The sequence below is a fragment of the Syngnathus leptorhynchus genome, chromosome 20 (assembly GCF_054491065.1).
Source record: "Syngnathus leptorhynchus isolate UIUO chromosome 20, UIUO_Slep, whole genome shotgun sequence".
Classification (NCBI taxonomy): Eukaryota; Metazoa; Chordata; class Actinopteri; order Syngnathiformes; family Syngnathidae; genus Syngnathus; species Syngnathus leptorhynchus.
This window is the reverse complement of record NC_141214.1, coordinates 7,220,768-7,240,396: the sequence shown is the minus strand read 5'-3', so window position 1 is coordinate 7,240,396 and position 19,629 is coordinate 7,220,768. Positions and strand designations below refer to the sequence as shown.

Sequence of the window (19,629 nt, the reverse complement as noted above, 5' to 3'; positions counted from 1 at the left end):
GGGACTCCGCCCAGAGATGTGGTTGGCCCCATACAGACACTGGCAGGCTCCGGCTGCAAGCTCCACCCTCAATGTGAGTCTTGGAGCGTTTTTTTTCTTTTGTTTTTCTTCCCCCTACTGAAAAGATGGCTGCTTTGTGTTTGTTCTTAGGGCAACTTGTTCAATTCTACAATCTATTTGTGTTTGGTGTGCTTTGATTGTTTGTGTTGGTTACAGTTTGAATTTGTGGCATTGAAGTGGCAATGGGTCGCCATCCGAGACCTTTGACGCGTGTTGCCCGCCGCGTGTGTTTGTTGCTCACAAATGGCCTTTTATGGCTGTTTTTGTATTTGATAATCCCCAAATACTCACTTACTTGGCTGCTGAGTGACTCTCTTGTTGTTACTTGTTCATAAGTGAGTGATGAATAGCATCACGGGACAACTGAAGTGACTCACTTTACTGATCCGATCACTGCTGGGGTGATTGGAATGATGGACTGGTTACTCAGAGTCAAAGTCAAAGTCAGCTTTATTGTCAATCACTTCACATGCCAAGACACACAAAGAGATGGAAATTGCGTTACCCGCTATCCCACGGTGACGAGACATATAACAAAACATCCCAAAAAAACAACACAAAAAGTAAAAACAAGAAGGCACATACAATGAATAAACAAGAGCGACAAATAAATAAACAAATCAGAGGAGCAAGTGTGCATACAGCAGACAGTCAGAATATAGCGCCAGAGTAGTGCAAGGCAGCACACGCGGCCCAAAAGGTCAGGAGAGAGTTCAGGATCCAAACAGCCTGGAGTATCAAGCTGTTGGTGAGTCTGGTGGTGCGGGAGCACAGGCTCCCAGAGGGCAGCAGATCAAACAAAGTGGGCCCACTCTAGAATATTTTTCATCAATGTTGAGCTTTGAACAACACATTGGAATTAAACTGTGTGATATACTTTCTTTCTGGATAATTGTATAGACGTGTTTTTTCACCTGAATAGTTGCATGAAATCTTGATTGAAATGACATATATTTTGAAAACTAATTTGAATGTATTTTGCCCCTCTCTCCTTATCCTGGTCATAGGACTGAGAAAGTGAACAATGACGCAAGAGTGCACAACCGGGTAGGTGCTTTCCGAACTCTAGCCCCCTTTATACGGCCTTCGTCATGAACACACCATGCAACTCGCACACACACACACACACAGTTTTCTGAGGGTGCCTGTTTGGATCTATGCATTCACTTGCGAACCTTCATTAGTCAAAGTCAGCTTTATTGTCAATTTCTTTAAAGAGATGGAAATGACGTTTCCCACCGTCTCACGGTGACTAGACACATTACACAACACGTACAAGCAAATAGCACAAAGATGGCCATTTGCGCTGCAACTCTAAAGTGTGAATCCCCCCCCCCCCCCCCCCCCCACACACACACACACACACGAGAGGAGTTTGGCTTTAGCACGACTGCATGAAAACGTGAGGTAGGAATGACAGAGGAGGGCGAAAAAGACGCTCCCAAACAGGTACATACACAAAGGGCGCGGCTGCTTAGAGGAATGCGCCAGAGGCATCTCGCCACACCTTCCCTTCCTCCCCAATTCCTCGCCCCTCCCTGCTGCCATCTTGCCTGGGCTGAGTCACCCGCTCGACCAGTATGTGTGCAAGTACGGGCTGGAAGTCCAAATGCCTCCAAATGCAAGCAAACTTGAAAAGTGGCCTTTACTACTTAACTGCAGCAGGGACAGTGTACCTTTACTTACAATTCTAATCCAGGAGATTGTTTTTCATCTGCGGAACTTCCTGATCTGCGTTCCTCCCCTTCTGTGAGCTTTCCCAGCATGCCTTTCTCACACTGTAATGTCACACCTGAGTATAAGGTGACTCTGCACAGCCACGGGTCATCTTGACACCACTTGGTCCCCTTTAATGAGCGTGGGCCGCATTGTGTGCCAATTAACACCATATGGGAAACGCAAGCTGCCAAATAATGGAGACCCTCTCAACGAGAAGATCTCAACTAACCAAAGTGTCAGAGGACCGGTGAATGGTGCGAGGCCAAGCCCACGGCCCTAAAGAAGATTAATAAAGAAAAAAAAAAAGGAAAAACACCTGAGGTTAGTGATGGAAAATCATCAAATGGCATTTTCCCCATTTATTACGTTCTCACAGTGCAGGAGGAAGCAGCCGTGTTATACTGCCCCCTATTGTGCTTAAGTGGCATGCACAAAATTGTGAAAACATTTTAGGTTACTGAAATCAAGCCTGTGGCTCGGTGGGGCACTGGGTAGCACGTCTGCCTCACAGTTAGGAGGGTGCGGGTCCGATTCCACCTACGGCCATCCCTGTGTGGAGTTTGCATGTTTTTTTTAAATCTTCGAATAGGTGCCGAACCGTCAGTATGTGGGGGGGGGGGGTCTAATCTACAAGTATTTTCAGTAACTGAGCGTAGAAGAAGAGAGCCGACCAATCAAACAACGCCACCCGCTCATGCGCCCATGCTGTCTTCCTCGCAGCAACAACAACAGTGAAGCGAGCGGACAGCAGTAGCATCAGCAACCGTAACCGTAACCGTAACCGTAACCCACTCCCGTCAACCGACAGTCTCGCCTCTCTGTCAGCAGCCACCTCACCGTCGTCGCCACCCTAACACCGCCCAGCCCAGCCCCGCCCGCCCGCCCGCCGGCCGGCTGGCTCCCAGTGGCCGTGAGAGCATGCTCGAGCAGAGGAGCGGCGAGTTACGAGCCAGTGATAGCTTCCACTTCTACTAGCGCGGAGCAAGTGAATACGGCGGCAAGGGTGAGTTGAAGACGGCTGTGATTTCACGTCGAAGGGCTAGCGCAACACGTTAGCATCCGGAAGCTAACCAGCAGATAGATAGTAGCTCCCGTCCCTTTTCCGGTCTTAGGAGAGCGCACGGCCGGCTGGCTTGTTGAACAAAGGCTTTTATTACCCACTTCATCATCACCACCACGACTAACCCAATTTTTTTTTTTAAGCATATGTTGGCAAACTGTTGTTGCTAACCCTATGGCTAAAGGAACTTTTGACAACACAACACGCCAGCGAGACGTTAGCTGTTCGTCAAAGTGACTTATTTGTTGCCTGTCAAGCCATATGGTCGCTTTGCAACATTCGTTGTGGATGAAAGGAGCAATTGGCAGGAGGCTCGGTGCTGATTGATGCCTTTAGAGAGAAGCCTTCTTGTCGTGCTTGTGCGACTGCAATGCATTACAACGAGGGGTTCGAATAAAACCAACAATTCCAAAAGACATTACTAATGAATATCAGTCAAAACTCAAGTGTGACGTATTCATTACCTAATAAGAAAAGCCTCCAACAGTGTTTCCCAACTTTTATTGATGTATTTACATAGTAAAAAAAACTGCTTACAGTGAATTCTGATCTCAGTTTATTCTTTACTTGACTATCTAGACCTCTTGTCGCATCCCAAGCTATTTTGTTGTCTGGATGGCAACAAGTGGATCCAGATTGATTGTTTCTGCTGCCTTCTAGTGGAAGAGGGCTTCATTTCTTTGCCTGTCACTAAACATTGTTGACAAAGATGATCTTAATAAGGTACAGTCAAGCGCAAATCAGTCGTGTCAGGTGCCTGATGACGTGTTTGGCCAATGATAAATACAGGGTCCAGCAAAATGATCTGACATTTGCACATTTAATCAAATGCAAATCAATTGAAGAAACCCCAAAGTTTTTTTTTTTTTCAATAGTCCAAGTACCGTTTCGTTTTTGAGTCATGTTATTTTGCTTTGTTTCAGTTGCTAACATGAATTGGACCAGTGAGCATCACGCTTTCATTGTGGAAACGTTATCAAGAAGGAACCTGTAACTGCAACACAACAAGCGTTCCGTTTGCGCTTCAGACTTGCTAGACATAAACGTACAAATGTGTCACATCATTTTGCCGGACCCTATATAAAGGTCGATGGCAATGTATATGTTATCAGGTGTGGTTGTCGTTTAAAACATTGCTAAGCAAATATTTGGCGCCATGACACTTCCTTTTCTTGATTTGCGTGTCGATTATTAGAAGAGGCGCTACCTTGCCAGATTAAGGTTACCAAGTTGGGGTTAACACTTTTTGTTGCGTGCCAGCATGAATAGCGACGCACGAGAATTTCAGCGCTGCTTGCAGCATGTCCAGACTTACTGCCCCGGTTTAGCGTGTACACAGGAAACGGACTGGAAGTTAAGTGAACTTTTCACTGTACCCACACATTTCCAAACATGTAGGGAAAGTTCTGTATGTGTCCCGTCTGGCGCTTGATGAAATGGAGAGGAAGGGGGAAGCCTCGAGAGGAAAAAAAAAAAAAAAAAGCAGGGCAGGTACACGTCGGCTGCTCGCCGCTTTTTTCAAGCTGACCTTAAAAATAAAAAGAGGCCAACACTGTAATAATGGCCTCCGCGCACACACAGTGGCAGAGAGGTGGGCACAGACGTGGGAAATGAAGCGAGAGGCCATCTTTAAAGATGGTGATTATCCTTCAGACCAGTGACAAGAAGACCTTTTTTTTTTAACCGCATTGCAGAGCTGTTATTAAGCACATTCGCTTCTTTGTCATCAAAGACACAGTAGCTGGGTGCAAAAGCAAATTTACATTTCATGAGTTAAAAAGTAAAGGATTTTTGATCTCAAAAAATAATCTTAAAGTTAAACAAAACATGTCAATTGAATATGAACAGCTTTTTTGATCAAAATGTATACATTCTTGTAACAAAAATGTGCTGGCAACACCTGTAGCAGGCACTCAGCTCGATTCCGTCTTGATGAAGAACCCAACATCCAGTTGCGGTATTGAGCGCGTGGTGCTTTTCATCATCGATGATTTACTTTATCATTATCTGTCGTATTGTGTTTTCTTTCTCCTGCCACTTACCCAAACCTACCTTAGCTCTCCCCACACATTCTTTCTGGTAAGATAACACGCAAAACCGATAGATTGATATATTCGTCTGCTGCCTCCCTCTTTTTTTTTTTTATAGCCGCCTCCTTTCCTTCACCGGCTTCTCTCATCTGTGTTTCCATTTTCCTGATTGTCCAATCACACTGTCTACGCCTCTTTAGCGCTCTCTCTCTCTCTCTCTCTCTCACTCTCCCTCACTCACTTTTGTGCTCTCTCTCTTTCTCTCTTTTTTTTTTTTTTCCCCCCTTCTCAGGGCAGGGCAGGACCGCCGAGCCATGTTGCAGTGAGTTGTGAGCTGTTCCTGAGCAGGGAAGGCGGAGGGAGGGCGAAGGAGTTTGCTACGCATCCCGCCGGGGCGCCATGGGCAACGCGGCCACCAAGTTCCGGAAGGCGCTGGTGGGTGGCGACGAGGCGCTGGCCTGGCAGCTGTACGAGGGCAACCCGCAGTTCCGTGACGGCTTGGACCCCAACGCCTCATACGGCGAGCAGTATCAGCACAACACGCCGCTGCACTATGCGTGCCGTCACGCCATGACGCGGCTACTCAGGTGAACACCACTTTTTGCTCGCTTTGGTGGCTGAAGCCGGGCCACAGCCTAATAACCAGTTCGGCAGGCCGCCCCTATTTGACTGAGTGAGAATTAGCAGTTTAACAAAGAGGCGTATCCTTTTCTCGCACTTTTTTTACTCTCACGTTGGCTTCCCTGCACCTTACATTTGGTACACTTGCACAGTTTTAGGTAACCAGCTGACTTCATGAAAAATGGACAATGGCTGTTAAAATCGTGCAACATGTTTTATTTCTTCCCAAATACAAAATGCGTGTTTTATTTCCTGTAGATCTAAGAAACAAAACAGAAAAACGTTTTTTTTTGGTACATTTTAGTCAGAATCTGACCACATTTTCCCCATGCAAGGTATATTTATTTTTTTATCTCATTTTAATAAAAGTTTTTAAAAAAAAATTGTTCACCACAGCACATGTTGGTTTTGGACTGCCTCGTAACACTTTTTTTTTTTTTGAGTCTGGTTCATCTGGAGGATCTCTCTTTTCTCCTAGACAAATAGAAAGTCATAATGCGGAGCACGTCAGGCCTCATCTCAATTATCTTGGAGATACAAAGCAGAAGCATGCCCGCCCGCAGCTCGTCGCGATATGTGCCATCAATCTCCAGCTGCTCCTTCCTTGTGCAGGTCCTTTTTGTTCAGCAAGGAGGGCAACCCCAACAAGCGAAACGTGCGCAACGAGACGTGCCTCCACGTGCTGTGCCAGGGCCCGCTCATCCTGCTGCTGCCCGAGGGGGCCCTGTCGCCACGCCTGGTTCGCCCTCAGCGGGATGAGCAGCGGCGGGCCGATTGCTTACAGGTACGAAAAGCCAATGCGGGCGGAAGGTCACGTCACGTTTTGGACCGTGCTTTTTGGGGGCTTTGCGCCAGATGATCCTGAGCTGGACGGGGGCTCGGCTCGAGGGAAGCCAGTATGAGAAGGCCAACGTCAACGCCACTGACAATCGCCGCAGCACCTGCCTCCACTACGCTGCCGCGTCGGGCATGAAGAGCTGCGTGGAGGTGCGTTGTCCACTTGTCTGTAAGCATGGTGCAGAGCGGCGTGACGTTTCATTTTGCCCGCGTCCTCCAGTTGCTCATCCGGAGCGAGGCCGACCTGTTCATCGAGGACGACGACAAGCTGACACCGTGCGACCATGCCGAGCGCCGCCACCACACCGAGCTGGCTCTCAGCCTGGAGTCGCAGATGGTCTTCTCCTCGTCACCGCTAGCGACTCACTCGGACGCGCGCGGCCAAGTCAAGCTCTTGCAGCACAAAGAGGTGAGCGGGCTGGTGAAGGTTTGTCGCTTTACATTTATTGTCATGCATCAGATTTTCTCACATATTTAGAATACAATCTATAAATCACTACAAATATTATAACGTCTATGTATTAAATTTATTGTGTTTTACCGTAATTTTCGATCGATTGATTGAATGGAGTGACACAGATGGTTTTATAAAGGTGTTATTTATGTAATACGTACGTGAATAACTCTGAATGTTACGTCAGGCCCGTTCTCAGCTCCTCATTTGTGTATATGTCACGTTAGCATACCGCATCGTTTAGCCCGTTGTTCCTGGTTCATGTCTGTTTTTGGTGTTTGATTTTGACAAATAAATTTGCCCCAAAAGTGCGACTTATACTCCGCTGCGACTTATTATGGTTTTTTTTCACTTTATTGTGCATTTTATGGCCGGTGCGACTTATACTCCAGAGCGACTTATAGTCCGAAAATGACGGTAGTTACATGTTTTTTTTTTTCTTTTATTGATTTAGTTTATGATCCAGAAACACTGTTAAGGGTCTTTTGGAGGATGAGGAAGTAGAAATGCAACAATGGCCAGATTTAATTTCTTTGGAACGTGTGATAAAATGTCTTGTAGCCGTACGAGGGCCTGAAGCTGCAAGACCTTCGTCGGTTGAAGGACATGCTGATTGTGGAGACGGCCGACATGTTGCAAGCGCCCCTCTTCACTGCAGAGGCCTTGCTGAGAGCACACGGTACGCTCCGCCCCTCTTGCAAATCTCTCTATCGATCGATCGATCGATAGATCTGCGCCTGCAGAAAAATGTCATGCCATGCTTTTTCTGTGGGTTGCCATACATATATTCTACATGCGCTTGCTGAGCTTAAATATATCAATGATACATCATTGCCCAGGCCAATAAGCCTGATACACACAGATCTCTCTTCGATCGATCGATCTCTATCTATTGATCTATTTAACCGCACTCAACTATTGTCTCCAGACTGGGACAGAGAGAAGCTGCTGGAGGCGTGGATGTCGGATGCCGAGGGCTGCTGCCAGCGCTCAGGCGTGGCCATGCCAATGCCGCCGCCCAGCGGCTGCAACGCCTGGGACACGCTGCCCTCGCCCCGCACCCCCCGGACACCGCGCTCGCCCGTCACGCTCACCTTCACCTCCCCCACCGACAGCTGCCTCACGCCCACCGACGAGGTCATGGCCACGGTGAGACCCAAAACAAAAGCTGAGTAAATATCTCTGGAAAATAGCTAACAACATATTTCTACAGTGCGGCATCTGCCTGTGCTCCATCTCTGTCTTTGAAGATCCCGTGGACATGTCCTGCGGCCACGAGTTTTGCCGGGCCTGTTGGGAGGGGTACGTGTCAACCTTGCGACGGCTTCTGCGAAGCCCACGTCGACACCATTTAACATGGCCCCATCCTTCTGTCTGTCGCAGGTTCCTGAACGTGAAGATCCAGGAGGGTGACGCCCACAACATCTTCTGCCCCGCCTACGAATGCTACCAGCTGGTGCCTGTCCACGTCATCGAGAGCGTGGTCTCCCGGGAGATGGACCAGCGGTACCTGGAGTTTGACATCAAGGTGCCACCGCCACTAACAGCTACAACGCTTTCATTCATATTTAGAATTTGTCCTTATTTATTAGACTGTATTATTCGGACTAAAGGTCACACCGTAATATAGGTCGCATTAGCCATAAAATGCACAATAACGTGAAAAAAAAAACATGTACAAGTCGCACTTTTGGGGCAAATGTATTTGTCAAAATCCAACACCAAAAACAGACACCAACCAGCAACAACAGGCTAAACGATACGGTATGCTAACGTGACATAAACACAAACGAGAGGCTGAGAACGGGCCTAACGTAACATTCAGCTGTCCATCACAAATCACAAACATCCTAAATTGCATTGCTGCCCCTACTGGGTTTTTTTGTTTTTGTTTTTTTTACATCACCACACTAAATTCTCTTCACTAAGAAAAAAACTGCGATTTATAGTCCGAAAATTACGCAAATTAATATGCTAGTAGGACAAAATTATTATACAGTTTGTTTTCTCTTTTCCATTCTCAACCTTCTTCCTGGACTGCAGGCCTTTGTGGAGAACAATCCGGCCATCCGCTGGTGTCCGGCAGCGCGCTGCGAGAGGGCCGTGCGACTCGCCCGGCCCGGCCCGGGCGAAAGCGACCTGCACGGCTTCCCGCTGCTGCCCTCCCCGGCCGTGGACTGCGGCAAGGGCCACCTCTTCTGCTGGTAAACTCCTGATTCCAGCACCGGATCTGATGTCAAGAAAAGATAATCAGCAATTTCTTCTTCCGCACTCCCCAGGGAGTGCCTCGGCGAGGCCCACGAGCCGTGCGACTGCCACATGTGGAGGAACTGGCTCCAGAAAGTCACCGAGATGAAGCCCGAGGAGCGTAAGTGTCGCCAAAAATGGGCGGTGTGGCGGCGTGCCGCTTTGAGATCCCTCAAATGTCCCGCCGGCAGTGGCAGGTGTGAGCGAGGCTTACGAGGACGCTGCCAACTGCCTGTGGCTGCTGTCCAACTCCAAGCCCTGCGCCAACTGCAAGTCCCCCATACAGAAGAACGAAGGCTGCAACCACATGCAGTGTGCCAAGGTGAGACTGTGCCAAGGAACGCGGTGCGCACATGCTTTTTGTTTTGTTTATTTTAAAACGCCGTGATGACTCTTTCCCAGTGTAAGTACGACTTCTGCTGGATCTGCCTGGAGGAGTGGAAGAAGCACAGCTCATCGACGGGAGGCTACTACCGCTGCACGCGCTACGAAGTGATCCAGCAACTGGAGGAGCAGTCCAAAGAGATGACAGTCGAGGTGCAAACACTCGTGTGCCGACCTTTGTCTTGTAATATTATGACGTCTTCAAAAATGTTAATAGGCAGAGAAGAAGCACAAAAGCTTTCAGGAGCTGGACCGCTTCATGCACTACTACTCTCGATTCAAGAACCATGAGCACAGTTACAAGGTGACCAGCACGCGCGCACGCACACACACACACACACACACACACACACACACACACACACACACACACACACACACACACACACACACACACACACACACTCTTCACAAAATCATATCGTTATATATGGGGGAAAAAAACCAAGCCAAGCTGCTCTAGTTCTCAGTGCAGTTGTCTCCATACGTTTTGGACCCTTGGAAATCATTTTCCCCTCATGTTTGCTAGCTGGAGCAGAAACTGCTGAAGACGGCCAAGGAGAAGATGGAGCAGCTGAGCAGAGCTTTCATTAGTCGTGAGTCGCTTTCACTCCCAACAGAAAGTTGTTGCGGGCGGGGCTGCTTTACTCCGCCCAGTGTTGTCAATCTCTTCCCACCGGGCCAATATTAATGCACGTACGTCCTCTTGGATTGTGTGTCCGCACAAGGTGAGGGTGCCCCGCCAGACACGCGCTTTATCGAGGATGGCGTCAGCGAGCTGCTGAAGACGCGCCGCGTGCTCAAGTGCTCGTACCCGTACGGCTTCTTCCTGCAGCAGGGAAGCACGCAGAAGGAGATCTTTGAGCTCATGCAGGTACGCCACAATTAGGGAGTACCTCCAAACTGGAGAATTGCCGTCAGTCCGAGTCAAAACACTAACTCGAGCCCAAACTATGATCCAGATGCACTTATGTTGGCATTCTGTTTGTCTAGCAGTTGTTCTCTTGCACATCTACTGTATTTTCTGGACGATAAGCTGCTACTTTTTGCACAAGCTTTGGATTTTCCATGATTTTTGGGATGTTTTTACACTCGCTGTTGTGCGGCACTGCTTTGCCCAGCGAAGGGATATGTGACCAGACACACGGTCACCGGAGAGAAGAGCGGTTGGTGTGTTGATCACGTCTGTCCGCCAGGCAAATAAATAGTGCCGCGCAGTTGACGCGATATATTTAGTGTTAGCGGCATCGTGACGTTGCTGCCGTTTGTCCCGCGGGGCCAGACGGACCTGGAGATGGTGGTGGAGGACCTGGCGCAGAAGGTCAACCGGCCCTACCTGAGGACACCGTGCCATAAGATTGTCAGCGCCGCCCGCCTGGTCCAGCAGAAGCGGCAGGAGTTCTTGGCGTCTGTGGCCCGCGGTGTGGCACCTAACGACTCTCCTGAACTCCAGCGAAGGAGGTAAGCAGCGGGGGGGGTAAACAAGACAAATGGATGGTTACCAGCCCCTACCATAACGTATTGCTCCTGTTTTGTTCCAGCTACGCCGGAGGATCGTGGGATTGGGAGTACTTGGGCGTCGCCTCTCCTGAGGTAAACTGCCATGAGAGTTTTACTCCATTTGTAGCACGCTTGGTCGGTTCTCGATGCTGCTGATGACTTGTCGTAGAGGCCAGGCCGTCTGGGTTTGAATGCCAACTCGGCATTAATTGACGGTTGTCTTTCTGGCGATGATGTTTGAGAGCGTTTCATGCTAAATGCACGTGTCCTAGATGGGGAGTCGCCACTCTGTGCTGGCAGCAGGAGACCAAAGAGACCGAGCATCACAGGTAGACTGCCTCCTCCTTTTTCCGCTTGTGTGTATTGTTCTTGTTGTGTCGAAAATTGACCTATGGCTGCTTTGGCTGGCGCCTGTCAGGATTTTTCTGACATTCAGTATCGCCGGCGGCACCGAGCACGACGCAGGGGAGACATGCTGAGTCTGCACAATCTTCGGAGCAGCAGCAACACGCCTGAGAGCAGCAGGAGGAGTGACAGCACGGGTCCGACATCAAAACAGCCTCATGTGTGTGACATATTTTCCATGAGCTTCAATGTCTTTTTTTTTTTTTCCCCAGAAGGCCCCGAGAGGAGCGAGGGCCGGCGTAGAGCGCTGGGCTCCCTGGACGAGGACGACCCCAACATCCTGCTGGCCATTCAACTGTCTCTTCAGGAGTCTCGGCGAGAGCGAGGCCCCGAGGGCAGCCCTGACTTGGAGCGCAGCCTAGAAGGTCCCCTCCCCAACGACGTCCAAGCGGGAGCCACAAGGGGCTCTCTTTCCCACCCCGAACACAGGACAGAGCCCTTGTGCGGTTCTTCTTTAGCTCTGTTGTCCACCACCTTACCCCTCCCTCCTCCGCCTCCCCCGCTCAGCGCCGAGCTGCTGAAGCTGGGGGACAGCCTTATGAAAGCCGGGAACCCGGCGCCTCCCGATGCGGACCCTCCGAGTCACTGCCGCCGCGCAAGCGCACGTCCGGCCGAGGCTGAACACACTGCCCCCCCCCGCGAGAGTCCGTCCGACTACGCGCTCCGACGCCCCCCCGCTCAGTTGTGCCTGCCGTCTCCGGAGCTTGAACCCGAGCTGCCGCTGCTGTCACCTGTCATCCCGCCGGGGGGGGCGTTCACACCCAGTGACCCGCAGAGCCTGGAGGCCCTTGATCCCGCTGCCAGCGCCCAGCTGTTGGACAATATCATGGCCTGGTTCAACCACAACATCACCCCGCAGAACAACCCTCAGAGCTTAGCCCTCATCCCCTCGCCGCCTACCACCGAGAGTGACTCGTCCCCAGACGTGCTCACGAACGCGGCAGCCCAGCAGCCCCCGGACGGCCGGCCGGCTACGTCGCCGCGCTCTTGCCCGAGCAGACCCGGCACGCTGGAGCTGGACAACAGAGCAGCCCAGGAGGAGGAAGAGCAGAGTGGCGCAGTGGATGGAGATGGCGCCACAGACTCTGACCTGGTCCTCCAGCTGGAGGAGGAGGACCAGTCCCCGGTGGAGTGGGAGGAGAAAGTCCACCTGGTGTGATCTTACCTGTATTGTGATGATTCTCACTATTATCTGCTAAAACCTCGGTTCACAGACAAGATATTTTGCTTGGCTTTACAAACCTTTCTCACATGGAGCTATTTCATTTTTTATTTCATCCACATTCTGGCTCCTCGAAATCAAATGCAAAGAGAATCAAATCAGATTAGTGTTGGAAAACTGAAAAATTCATAGCTAAATGTGGCAATGGTGTTTGTATTCCTGAGATTCAGGATAGTTTGTCATTTTTGGAGGAAAAAAAAAAAAAGGATCATATCGTAGGGCTGAAATCCATGAATTCCATTCGTTTGTGAACCAAGGTTTATTCTGATTCTAATGATTTATCTAAGAAGGATGTGAAGCACTGCAGCAAAGCTGTCACGGGCAGATTTCTTTCCATTTTTTTATTTAGGTTTGTTTCAAAATCAAAACAAATCACGGCAAAGCTCTCTGTCACCTAAAATGCTGCACATTGTTTTAATTTATTCCCATTAATCATTTGTCCACATATAATCAAGTTTTTTTTTTTTCTCTTATTTATTTGACTTCATATTTCCGACTATAAGAAATTGATTTCAATTCGAATGGTCGCTTCTACATGACTGTCCATTTGAGTTTACACAAAGCGTTTTTTGTTTTACCTACGAACGTTCAGTGCCTTGAAAGGCCCACCCACATGCTCTCCATTTGTGGCAGGCAACGTTGTATCCAAAAGCAGACAAGCCTATGCCAAAGCAACAGTTGGCGCTGTAACTCCTGTAAATGGAGCTTTCGTCCTATTAGCCATTTCAAGAAAAGGCACAAAAACTGAAATAACACCTATGTCAAACTTTCTTTGAAATGTGAACAATTTTCACCGTTTTTTTGTCTTCTTTTCTGCAATACCTGTCTTTCTGCGGACATGGCCTCAAGTGTTTGTTCAGTGGTGTTTTGGTGCTTAAACCCAAACAATCTTTTTTTCTCCAGGCCCCTCCTCCCCCCAAAAAAAGGGGTCCAACAATCCTGCTTTAGCTTTTGAAGCTAACATTACCATGAGTTAGCGTACTGTACAATCAAGAGGGCCTCATTTTGATACTGGACCTTCAAGCACACTGTGCCTGCAGGAGATAAACACACACACACACACTGGGTTTGGGGTTTTGTGAATTGTTTTTCCCCTCATTTTTCTTTGCCAACAGATCAGCCATCTAGAAATACCACGGTTACAAGACGAGCCATTTTTTTTTTTTTTGTGGAGGCCAGTTTCCATTTCCCAAGTGCCATCCATCTCCAACTACACAATTGCCATTGGTGGAGTATTTTGATTGTAGCAATTCTTTTAAGACAGATGTCAGTGTTGCCACACACACAGTACCACATTTTGCAAAAATGTCACTGCTTTTAGATTTGCAAGATTCAAAATGAAGTTGTGTGTTTTTTATTTTAATGTTTTGCTTCTGTACTAAAATGATCATGTTGTTAATTGACATACTTTTGTCTGTGTGCCTTCTTTAAAAGTTAACTTGCTGTGTGCTTTTATTTGAAGCTATTCGTTTGTTTTAAATCAGAATTTAACTTTTCAGATTGCAGTGGGCCACAATATTCCTCCACGCCCCCTGACTTGGACTTTTGGGACCAATCATGTAGCCTCCCCCAAAAAATGTTGATGTCAAAATACTTTAATTCCATGCTTTGATTTCCTCTTAATGAAGTTGGCAAATTTGGGGATTAGGATGTGGAAATCAATCAGAAATGTTAATTTCCATCAAGAACAGAGGCAGAACTGCCCTCTCGTGACTGTTTTTTTTTTTGTCAAAGTGACGTCAGTTAAAATGTTTTATGCTGATTTTTCTTTGGTAATTTGATAGGTTATTTTGCGAAACCTCAAATGTAACAAGAAAGTCATTTCACGCTCACCTATGATACTTGATACATTCCCACTCTCATCCATAAGAATAGTTCTTCAAAGTGTGACTTCAAATAAAAAGTGTCAAATGAAAGTTTACGTTCAATTAAAAAAAAAAATGCTCCAAGATGCTTGAGTGCTTTGTTGTGGGTTTTTATATTCACACTAATAATCCTTTTTTGTGGCACACTCAAAAAAGGTTGGTGGTCGAGTTATTGGAACCAGCACAAAATGTGACTGTGGGTAGCAAGTGTTTGTCCTGGAATTCTGTGTTCTTCTTCCACCATGCATACCACCCATTGTTATGTCCAAATAACTCCATTTTAGTTGGATTAGTCCATAACATAGGTCTTTGGAGCTGTTCTCACCATCCTTCGCCTCTGCTTGTCTGAGATTTTTCCTTAACTAGAACTGTGTCTGTGGTCTTTCATTTCCTCACTATGTTCCTCATAGTGCAAACTGACAGCTGAAATCTTTGAGCTAGCTTTTTGTATCCTTCCCCTAAACTATGACTTTTGAGGCTCCCATGTTGCCACTCTTCAGAGAAGATGCAAAGAGGAGAACAACTTGTAACTGGCCACCTTAAATACCCATAACCGGAGCTGTTTTGTAAAAAGAAGAATCCAGACTCTCATTGGAAGCTATAAGAAGGCTGTTATTTCTGCAAAAGGAGGATTTCTCTGTTGGGGTGCCCAAATGTATGCACCTGCCTACTTTTGTTCAAGTCATGATTGCACACTTTCTGTAAATCCTATAAACTTCATTTCACTTCTCAAATATCACTGTTTGTCTGCTATATGATATATTTAACTGAAATTGCTAATTCGAACAACCGATGAGTTATAAAGGAATATCATGAAAATGATCAGGGGTGCCCAAATATTTGCATACGACTGTAGTGTGTAGTGTTTATCTTGACCTGTTGGCGGCACTGTGGCTATGGAAACACCTTCTGGGCGCTCTTAAATGACGTCAGCGTCCTCCTACGTCAACGCAAAGTCGACTATCAACGGCCCGCCGGTTTGGATCAAATCGAGCGCCGTAATTTTTTCTTACTCATACCTTGCTCTAAGAATTCTTGCGCCGGCATGAAACTCGTAAGGTAAGACGCTTTCAAATGCATCTGCGTGTCCGATAAGGTGTTTTCCGATGTGCAAAACGACGATTAGACGCGGGATGGCGTTAGATGCACTCGGTGGGAGAATTGTGTAGCTAGCGCGCTAGTTTGGCGGGACGCTCCGATGAATGGAGACCGTCAAGTTAGTCAAGAAAACGCATCGATACCTATATGTGCCGAATGTGCTATCAAGATGTACGAAATTGAATGTAGTGTATTATCGATTCGTGCGATTTACGGTCAAACTCTCCCACTTCATAGCCATCAAAGATGCGTTAGCTTCAAAGGGCTACGCGCTACAGGCTAACAAAGATGGCTAGTTGACATTTTGATTTATTATTGTTGTTGGTTTGATTTCTCCAAGGTTTTTGATGAAACTGAGCCACGAGACTGTAACCATCGAACTAAAGAACGGTACCCAGGTCCATGGCACTATCACAGGTAAAGTCAACCAAAGTACAGAGGAAAACGTTTTTATTTACAATCTGCCACAATCCTGCCTTCACTTACAATTTGGCTGTAAATGCAGAGGAGTTAAGTTGGCTACATTTCTCCATCCATTGAAGGCCAAATGACTCCAGTAGGATTTATTTGTATACATATCTGGCTACTTTCACTCCTTCTCTATTGCATGTACTAGATACTACCCATTTAACCATGAACTAGCAATTTTCACTTTGTTTTGTTGTACATGCATGCGTACAGGTGTAGATGTCAGCATGAACACACACTTGAAGGCGGTTAAGATGACGCTGAAGAATCGCGAGCCGGCTCAGCTGGAGTCACTGAGCATCCGCGGCAACAACATCCGCTACTTCATCTTGCCCGACAGCCTGCCGCTCGACACCCTGCTTGTGGACATTGAGCCCAAGATCAAGTCAAAGAAGCGGGAAGCCGGTAAGCCGCTCTTGCCATAGTTCCAAGTTAGCCTTTATTTTCACACCAAAATGTCCGGAATAACTAACTCAGTCCACCCAAAATCATGCTCACAGCAAACCTATCAAGCATGTTTTTCCATGAACCCACACGTTTAAGTTTGAACACGCGTCTTCAATCATTTGTGTTTGTGCAGTGGCTGGACGAGGCCGGGGCAGAGGCCGAGGGCGCGGCAGAGGACGGGGACGAGGCCGGGGGGGTCCGAGGAGATGATCAGCTCCTCCTCAAAAGTGCTTGTCACCTTTTTTTCCCCCCTCATTCACTGTACAGGATTCTTCTTTTCTATGATTTTTTTGGGTGTCCATTATTTTGTACACAGTTCTGTTGATGCCTCATTACCACAGTAGTGAGGGTTTTTTTTTTTCTTCACTATTAAACTTCACAATTGCGTGCAAAATGCCTAATTGTTATAAATGATCAAACTAGTAAAACTGTTTGTTTTTTGATATTTTTTGATTCATGTAATTTACCACTCTCGAATGCAGCATCGCTACTTCACGAGTCTTCTATGTCACTACACGTGGCGGTCTATTTGAATGTGAACGATTATCCTTCTAATTGCGCAGTGAATGCCTCCTTTGCACATTTTTAATTTCAATATTAGTTTGGTTCTGTGACGTCATGTGTGAGCGTCGGAAACAATATGGCTGCTTTGGTGGCTGGCGTCTCGTTTTGCTGGCTAACTATTAGCTTGTCACTTGCTAGCGGTAGCGGTGACGAGACATTTAAAGATGGCGCCTGAGCGGACCGACAGCACCAGCACGTTCGCGTATTTCGCTTTCGGGAGTAATATGTTGAAGGAGAGACTGATCCTGAAAAACCCATCGGCAATTTTCCTCGACATCGGTCGACTCAAGGTCATTCAAATCAATGTTTTTGGTGCGCGCTATTTGTTGCTACCTGTTTAACCGCCGTTTAGTTGCGGAACAGTTTTCCTTTTTATATATATATATATTGCCCCCTTTTTGTCGCTCAAATGTTGTCATGTTGATTTGTGCTCAATCGTAATGTCGACGACTAAACAAATAATAGGCTGTAGCCGCAAAACACGCTTAGGCTTTTCTTTATAACAGCATGGTCTTGAACGTACCATGTACAGATAACTAGACTGTACTTTATAGGCAAATTACAAGTACATCGGTACTACTACTTGGAACGCAGAACTATACCTTTAGTTTCACTCTTTAGTCCACGTAGTACTTTAAAAGATGACCACCAGATGTCGCCAAAAACTGCTTTAGTCGCATTTGCCCCAAAAGTTAAATATTGGCCAAAGGTCAAATATGTGCGTGTTTGCTGAGTCACATAGCTATTAAGTTGGATTCATCAGATACACAAAGTACTTTGACCGTGACCGAAAGTCAAACTTCACATGTACAAACGTAATAAACATACACACAATTCACAAAATGTGTGTGCATGTAGGACTATCAGCTGGATTTTGGCCTCTGGGCTGAAATTGTAGAGAGCAGCTGGCACGGGGGCGCGGCCACCATTCGACAAAGTCCCGGCTCTGAGGTGTGGGGCGTCATCTGGACCATTAGACGAGACCAACTGGACAACCTGGACCAGTCAGTCAGACACCCAACATACGCACATCACGCACACCGCATAATATCACGGCATGCCCTGTGCACATTTCCAGTCAGGAAGGCATCCATGAGGGCTTTTATTCCCCGCTGGAGGTGAGCGTGGAGAGCAGCAACCACGGAGAGATGCTGTGCAGGACGTACCAGATAAACAACTTTCACGCTTGCCCGACCTCGCCGCAGTATAAACATGTATGTCTCTATACTTTACATGGCTGTGTGTTTTTGCATACGTGCATCCATGATGCGAACTGTCCGGCAAAAAGCACATGTCATCGAACAAGCTGTTTGAAGTGATAATGAGCTACTAGTGACTGTCTTGTGCAAAGGTGGTGTGTCGGGGCGCTGAACAGAATGGACTTCCCGGCCATTACATTGGCAGGTTGCAGGCGGTCAAGACCAACAACTACACGGGACCTTCGATGCTGGATCGCATCGAAGTGCACACCGATCGGGAATGAACGTACGTCATACCTTGCGACAAACATAAACATCATCAAACAGAACGCTTCAAATGTTCTGTCGTTACTTTTACTGACCAGGGGTGTCCAAACCTTTTGCAAAGCGGCCCAGATTTGCTTAGATGTAAATGTATAGGGGCCGACCATTCACACCGACATTCCTCGAACCATCCATCCACTTGTCCCCATGGGGGTCACGGGCGTGCTGGGGCCTATCCCTGCGGTCATCCGGCAGTAGGCGGGGGACACCCTGAACCGGTTGCCAGCCAATCGCAGGGCACACAGAGACAAACAACAATTTGCACTCACACTCACACCTAGGGACAATTTGGAGTGCTCAATCGGCCTACCGAGCAGGTTTTTGGGATGTGGGAGGAAACCATAGTGCTGAGAGAAAACCCACGCGGGCACAGGGAGAACATGCAAACTCCACACAGGGTGGGTTGGAGGTGGAATCAAACCTGCACCCTCCCAACTGTGAGGCGGACCAGTGCGCCACCGAGCCATCCCTTCTCGAACCATTACCATTGTAAATGAACTTGTAAATATAGAACTATATCCTTTGCTGTCTGCAGGTATGTTGATATTGCAAATGGAAATCTGTTGTCAATTGCACTACCAGAAAAGTTAAAGATTAGAATAAAAATAAACCATTTTATGAAAGTTGAATGAGTTTTTTGTTAGATGTATTAAGTTGGGTGGAGGAAAACCACACGGGCCCAGGGAGAACATGCAAACTCCACACAGGGAGGGCCAGAGGTGGAATCGAACCCGCACCCTCCTAACTACGAGGCGGACGTGCTACCCAGCGCTCCACCGAGCCTCTTGATGAAAACATTTTACAGGTATTTATGAGTTTCCTGTGACTCTGCGTCTGCCATGCAGTTGACTCTATCCGATCCCAATATAGAATGATCTTCCTTACAACCCGTCATAGTGAAACGCTACATAATCAATTATGCCACCAATCAGAAATCATTATTCACACCACTCTGTTGATTTCCTTTTCCCCAGGCTAACATGATTTAAAAACAAAAAAACAAAACTCTGCATGTGACAATACCAGAGGAGCACGTCACTGCCGTGTTGTTTGCGGCCGCCGAACTAGCACGACAAACGGCACATGGCTGCAAGTATGTTTGCTAAAAGCTCTTGTCTCGTCATT

General features: G+C 47.5%; 3 protein-coding genes across 10 annotated transcripts; all 3 read left to right on the top strand.

Moving 5' to 3' along the window:
- Nucleotides 1-55: 55 nt before the first annotated feature.
- Nucleotides 56-14,488, top strand: ankib1a (ankyrin repeat and IBR domain containing 1a). 8 transcript variants are annotated; one of them, XM_085901225.1, is made up of 23 exons: nt 56-73; nt 1,068-1,107; nt 2,608-2,782; nt 5,162-5,456; nt 6,103-6,274; nt 6,346-6,477; nt 6,548-6,736; nt 7,343-7,460; nt 7,710-7,930; nt 7,995-8,083; nt 8,165-8,309; nt 8,825-8,985; nt 9,061-9,149; nt 9,220-9,350; nt 9,431-9,565; nt 9,630-9,716; nt 9,942-10,008; nt 10,141-10,286; nt 10,695-10,873; nt 10,954-11,005; nt 11,185-11,241; nt 11,331-11,454; nt 11,530-14,488. In XM_085901225.1, exons 4-23 carry the CDS (start codon nt 5,269-5,271, stop codon nt 12,474-12,476), a joined length of 3,429 nt encoding a protein of 1,142 aa, XP_085757351.1. In that variant the 5' UTR covers nt 56-73; nt 1,068-1,107; nt 2,608-2,782; nt 5,162-5,268; the 3' UTR covers nt 12,477-14,488. The 8 variants fall into 8 exon arrangements, with proteins under 8 accessions (XP_085757351.1, XP_085757349.1, XP_085757350.1 ...); XM_085901223.1 differs by lacking the exons at nt 56-73; nt 1,068-1,107 and adding exons at nt 1,892-2,100; nt 2,500-2,544 and having other exon boundaries at nt 2,605-2,782; XM_085901224.1 differs by lacking the exons at nt 56-73; nt 1,068-1,107 and adding an exon at nt 1,892-2,100.
- An 823-nt stretch (nt 14,489-15,311) lies between these two features.
- Nucleotides 15,312-16,811, top strand: snrpd1 (small nuclear ribonucleoprotein D1 polypeptide). The gene is made up of 4 exons (XM_085901491.1): nt 15,312-15,463; nt 15,843-15,919; nt 16,184-16,375; nt 16,551-16,811. The coding sequence occupies exons 1-4, from the start codon at nt 15,450-15,452 to the stop codon at nt 16,625-16,627; spliced, it is 360 nt and encodes a 119-aa protein (XP_085757617.1). The 5' UTR covers nt 15,312-15,449; the 3' UTR covers nt 16,628-16,811.
- Nucleotides 16,812-16,981: 170 nt separating this feature from the next.
- Nucleotides 16,982-19,133, top strand: ggcta (gamma-glutamylcyclotransferase a). Its single transcript, XM_085901490.1, has 4 exons — nt 16,982-17,271; nt 17,840-17,985; nt 18,060-18,195; nt 18,333-19,133. The coding sequence occupies exons 1-4, from the start codon at nt 17,146-17,148 to the stop codon at nt 18,462-18,464; spliced, it is 540 nt and encodes a 179-aa protein (XP_085757616.1). The 5' UTR covers nt 16,982-17,145; the 3' UTR covers nt 18,465-19,133.
- Nucleotides 19,134-19,629: the final 496 nt, after the last annotated feature.

Coding starts and splice junctions, on each gene's coding strand:
- ankib1a (XM_085901225.1), top strand. CDS start 5,269: ATGGGCAACGCGGCCACCAAGTTCCGGAAGGCGCTGGTGGGTGGCGAC. Junction 5,457..6,102: donor GCCATGACGCGGCTACTCAG/GTGAACACCACT, acceptor TTCCTTGTGCAG/GTCCTTTTTGTTCAGCAAGG. Junction 9,351..9,430: donor ACCACATGCAGTGTGCCAAG/GTGAGACTGTGC, acceptor ACTCTTTCCCAG/TGTAAGTACGACTTCTGCTG.
- snrpd1 (XM_085901491.1), top strand. Junction 15,920..16,183: donor GGTCCATGGCACTATCACAG/GTAAAGTCAACC, acceptor GCATGCGTACAG/GTGTAGATGTCAGCATGAAC. Junction 16,376..16,550: donor GTCAAAGAAGCGGGAAGCCG/GTAAGCCGCTCT, acceptor GTGTTTGTGCAG/TGGCTGGACGAGGCCGGGGC.
- ggcta (XM_085901490.1), top strand. CDS start 17,146: ATGGCGCCTGAGCGGACCGACAGCACCAGCACGTTCGCGTATTTCGCT. Junction 17,272..17,839: donor TCGACATCGGTCGACTCAAG/GTCATTCAAATC, acceptor GTGTGCATGTAG/GACTATCAGCTGGATTTTGG. Junction 17,986..18,059: donor CAACTGGACAACCTGGACCA/GTCAGTCAGACA, acceptor GCACATTTCCAG/TCAGGAAGGCATCCATGAGG.